General features: G+C 53.2%; 1 protein-coding gene across 3 annotated transcripts in view; it reads right to left on the reverse strand.

Annotated features, from left to right (window-relative positions):
- LOC119597013 overlaps positions 1 to 4,684 on the reverse strand; it is a 27,115-nt gene that overhangs the window by 11,677 nt on the left and 10,754 nt on the right. For all 3 annotated transcript variants that reach the window (XM_037946442.1, XM_037946441.1, XM_037946440.1), the window contains exons 2-3: positions 3,372 to 4,430; positions 2,826 to 2,990 (exon numbers count right to left, since the gene is read on the reverse strand). In XM_037946442.1, coding sequence (XP_037802370.1) covers positions 2,826 to 2,990; positions 3,372 to 4,128 — 922 coding nt within the window. In that variant the 5' untranslated portion in view covers positions 4,129 to 4,430. The remainder of the gene's footprint in view (positions 1 to 2,825; positions 2,991 to 3,371; positions 4,431 to 4,684) is intronic.

A 4,684-nucleotide genomic window follows, 5' to 3' on the forward strand; every position in this document is an offset into this window, starting at 1 on the left:
TTTTCACAATTGGGGCGGCGGGTGGGAGGGGTGGGGTGGGGGGAGATTTTCCTCTCTTTTTTTTTTTTTTTTTTTTTTTTTTTTTTTTCCTTGATCTTTTCTCTCCGTCTCTTAACTATTTTTTTCTTTTCCTTCTTCTTCCTCTCTCTCTTCCTCCCCTCTTTTTCTTCTTTCCTCCCCCTCGTCTCCCTCTCTCTCTTTCTTTCTTTCTTCCTCATCTTTCCTCTCTCCATCTCCCTCGCCTCCCTCAATCTCCCTCGCCTCCCATCCTCCCTCCCTCTCCCTCTCCCTCCCTCTCCCTCTCCCTCGTCTCCCTCCCTCTCCCTCGCCTCCCTCCCTCTCCCTCGCCACCCTCTCTCTCCCTCGCCTCCCTCCCTCCCTCTCCCTTCCGTCCTCTCGTGCAAAGGAAAGTTTCCATGCACGCTAAGAAATGCACATGATGACAATCGGTTACAAGTCACGGCAGGGGAGCGAGAGTCTGGCTGTCGGCATCGTAATTCACGAAAGACTTTCTATCCTGCTTCGTCTTATAAAAGGATTTTTTTTTTTTTTTTTAATGAGTCGACCTTCCGTGTTTTTTCTTTTTTGTTTTTTATTCTTTTTCTTCTTCGTGTCCTCCTTCCGCTTCCTCTTTCTCTTCCTCTTCCTTCTTCTCCTTTTTCTTCTTCTTCTTTTTTTCTTCTCTTTTTTCTTCATCTTCTTCCCTTTCTAATTGTTTTTTCTCCATATTTCTTCATTTTGGAAATCGACACGCCATTGCATGAACTACACATATATTCATATTTTTTGTATATATAAATAGATGAGAAAGACGAAAGAGATAGAAAAAACAAAAAAAAATTTCCCTCTTTTAAGCAAAGAGGGAAAAAAAAAAAAATTAAAAACTACGATTTACATGTAAACAGCGTGTTGGTGGCAGCGACGGGGAAGGAAGTCCCCGGAGACACTGAAAAAGGGATGCTCGATTCCTTGGATGAGGGGAAGGGAGGGAGGGAGGTGTAAGGGAGAGGGAAAGAAGGGAGGGAGGGAGGTGTAAGGGAAGAGGGAAAGAAGGGAGGGAGGGAGGTGTAAGGGGAGAGAGAAAGAAGGGAGGGAGGTGTAAGGGAGAGAGAAAGAAGGGAGGGAGGTGTAAGGGAGAGGGAAAGAAGGGAGGGAGGTGTAAGGGAGAGGGAAAGAAGGGAGGGAGGGGTAAGGGAGAGGGAAAGAAGGGAGGGAGGTGTAAGGGAGAGGGAAAGAAGGGAGGGAGGGGTAAGGGAGAGGGAAAGAAGGGAGGGAGGGGTAAGGGAGAGGGAAAGAAGGGAGGGAGGGGTAAGGGACGAGGGAAAGAAGGGAGGGAGGGGTAAGGAAGAGGGAGGGGTAAGGAGGAGGGAGGGGTAAGGGAGAGGGAAAGAAGGGAGGGAGGGGTAAGGGAGAGGGAAAGAAGGGAGGGAGGGAGGTGTAAGGGAGAGGGAAAGAAGGGAGGGAGGGAGGGAGGTGTGTAAGGGAGAGGGAAAGAAGGGAGGCAGGGAGGTGTAAGGGAGAGGGAAAGAAGGGAGGGAGGGAGGTGTAAGGGAGAGGGAAAGAAGGGAGGAGGGAGGTGTAAGGGAGAGGGAAAGAAGGGAGGGAGGGAGTGGTAAGGGAGAGGGAAAGAAGGGAGGGAGGGGTAAGGGAGAGGGAAAGAAGGGAGGGAGGGGTAAGGGAGAGGGAAAGAAGGAGGGAGAGGTAAGGAGAGGGAAAGAAGGGAGGGAGGGGTAAGGGAGAGGGAAAGAAGGGAGGGAGGGAGTGGTAAGGGAGAGGGAAAGAAGGGAGGGAGGGAGGGGTAAGGGAGAGGGAAAGAAGGGAGGGAGGGAGGTGTAAGGGAGAGGGAAAGAAGGGAGGGAGGGAGTGGTAAGGGAGAGGGAAAGAAGGGAGGGAGGGAGGGGTAAGGGAGAGGGAAAGAAGGGAGGGAGGGAGGTGTAAGGGAGAGGGAAAGAAGGGAGGGAGGGAAGGGTAAGGGAGAGGGAAAGAAGGGAGGGAGGGAGGTGTAAGGGAGAGGGAAAGAACGGGAGGGAGGGGGGAAAGGGTGGGAGGGAGGGAGAGAGGCAGGCAGGTATGGAGGGGGGGGAAGGGAGGGAGGAAAGAAGGGAGAAGAGGAAGGAAGGGAGGGAGGAAAGGAAAGGAAGGAAGGAGGAAATAAGTCAGAGAAGGAAGGAGGAAGGGAGGGAGGGGGAAAAGGAATGAAGGAAGGTGTATGGGAGAGAGGAAGGGAGGGAACGAAACGGAAAAAGGAAGAGGGAAAAAGTGTTACTGAGGGAGAGAGAGAGAGAGAGAGAGAGAGAGAGAGAGAGGCGGGGGGAGAGAGAGAGAAAGAGAGAGAGAGAGATAGAGAGAGAGAGAGAGAGAGAAGTAAGAAGCGAGAGGGAGGGAGGGAGGGAGGAGGGGAAATACGCGCGTGTGGTCTTCCCAAATTCCAACTTTCACGGAGTATCTCGCGCCATCGACAGCTGCCATCATCATCCCCATCTCGGGAATCACGGGGGGGGGGGGGGTCTTCAAGCACGAAATATGGGGCTCTTGATTCGGGGAAAGTTGGGCGGAGAGGAGTACCGTCTTTCGTGATTTTTTAGTAATGAGTATATGTTCAAGTACGCGAAGATGTGTGCGTACCTGCACGCACATGTGCAGACACATCGCATGCAGTCACGCACCTGACTTTGTAAATAGCAATGTGTGTGTGTGTGTGTGTGTGTGTGTGTGTGTGTGTGTGTGTGTGTGTGTGTGTGTGTGTGTGTGTGTGTGTGTGTGTGTGTGTGTACGTGCGAGCCAGAAATCCAATTAAAGACTTCGCATTGTTTGCCAGGACTTACCTATACAGCAGTTCCCGTAGCCAAAGGCACAGGCAGTGGTGGGCGTGCCTCCGAGGCGATGACAGTTCCTCCGCAACATGCAGACGCCCACACGCCCCTCGCCGCCCACGCACTGGCCGCCCCCGCCCTCCGTCAACATGCGGAAGAGCTCGTCAAGTGAGAACCCTGGCGACGGCGGCGGAGGCAAGGGGGAAGGGAGACGCAGTTAGAAATGTGATAAAGGCAGGAGAAAGAATAAAGAAAAAAAAAAACTTTCTATTAAATATAACTGTTGTATAAGATTCAGAATGTCTGTTTAGAAGGACAACTTTCTCCCTCGGATTTTGTTTGGGATTTCGAGATGTTTAGAAGGAGAGCTTTCCTTCCGGCGTAATTTTCGTAGTGCATTCAAAGACGGCCGTTTTAGAAGGACGGCCGTCTATCCATCAAATGAAAGTTATTATGACTCGAAATCCAAAGGTCATTCCCGGTGAAAGTGTCCTTTCGGCAACTCGTGTGCCGGGGGAGGAAAAGCTTTATTCATTTCCACGAACAATGGCTACTAACACCTTGGCCGTCGAGGTGGAACGTACGGCAGGAGGTCCTGGGGCGGCGGGAGGACGGCGGGCTCTTCGTAGAGGGTGGTGGGCGGTGGGTGCGGGGACCAGTAGGTGGGCGGCGGCGTGGGCGTGGGCTGGGGCCGCGGGGACCAGTAAGTGGGCGGCGGGGTGGGCGTGGGCTGTGGCCGCGGGGACCAGTAGGTGGGCGTCGGCGAGGTGGCGGGCGCGGCGCTGGGCTTCCTGGGTCTGAAGCGCGAGGGCACCTTCTTGGGCGGGGCGGGGCCCAGCTTGAACGGGTCCCTGTCCTTGTGGCCGAAGGGCGGCTTCGCGAGGGCCCCGGCGAAGGCGTCGGTGTGGGCGGGGCGGGGCGGCGAGGGCGTGTAGTCTGTGGTGGGTGTGTCCAGCGTGACGCGGGGCTCCGTGCTCACCCACCAGCGCGTCTTCTCCGACTCCCTCTCCGCCTCGGCCCTCCGGATGGTGTCTGACCACCGGTCGGCCTTCCTGACGGGGGCGGGGTCCCGCCGACGCCACGGATCCCGGCTCTGGTGAAGGCGTCGGAGGGGCACCAGCGAGCGGGACTCGACGTCGGCGAGGCTCGGGGTCGCCGACGGGTAAGGGTCGAGGAGGGGGCTGCTCAGGGTGTCCGTCGGCGCCGAGTCGGTGGTGCCGCGGAAGGGCGCGAGGGCCCGGGTCGTCGCCAGCACGAGGGCGAGGGCGAAGAGAGTCACGGCCTCGCTCCTGGGCTGCGTCGAGAGCGCCTGCATCGTCCTTTGTCGCGAGAGTCAGTTACCAATGCACTGGGAAGCGGCCACTGATGCTTTCACTCGTTATTATCATAGTAAATACCACTTTCTTATCACTGGAAATTGGATGACGTGATTGTTATTTGCGGAAAAAAACGTGCACTAGTTTCTCGTAGAACGAAACTTATATATGGTTATTTCTTACAGTTTCCTTTTTTCAGACACACCGTAGAAAGCTGTAGGTCATGTGTTTTGAGTATTTAAAGTCCCAACTCTTGCATCAGAAAATCCTTGCAATCACCAAAGTTGTCACACCATCGCACCTGCAAAATAGGAAAAAAAGAAAACGAAATTAATTGAGTATTCTCTCTTTACGAGCTAGGAAAAAAAGAAAACGAAATTAATTGAGTATTCTCTCTTTACGAGCTAGGAAAAAAAGAAAACGAAATTAATTGAGTATTCTCTCTTTACGAGTAGGAAAAAAGAAGACGAAAATTAATTGAGTATTCTCTCTTCGAGCTAGAAAAAAAAAAAAGAGTCCCCGAGTAGAAAAAAAAACAAAATTAATTATATCCCT

Source organism: Penaeus monodon, chromosome 38, assembly GCF_015228065.2.
Source record: "Penaeus monodon isolate SGIC_2016 chromosome 38, NSTDA_Pmon_1, whole genome shotgun sequence".
NCBI classification, from domain to species: Eukaryota; Metazoa; Arthropoda; class Malacostraca; order Decapoda; family Penaeidae; genus Penaeus; species Penaeus monodon.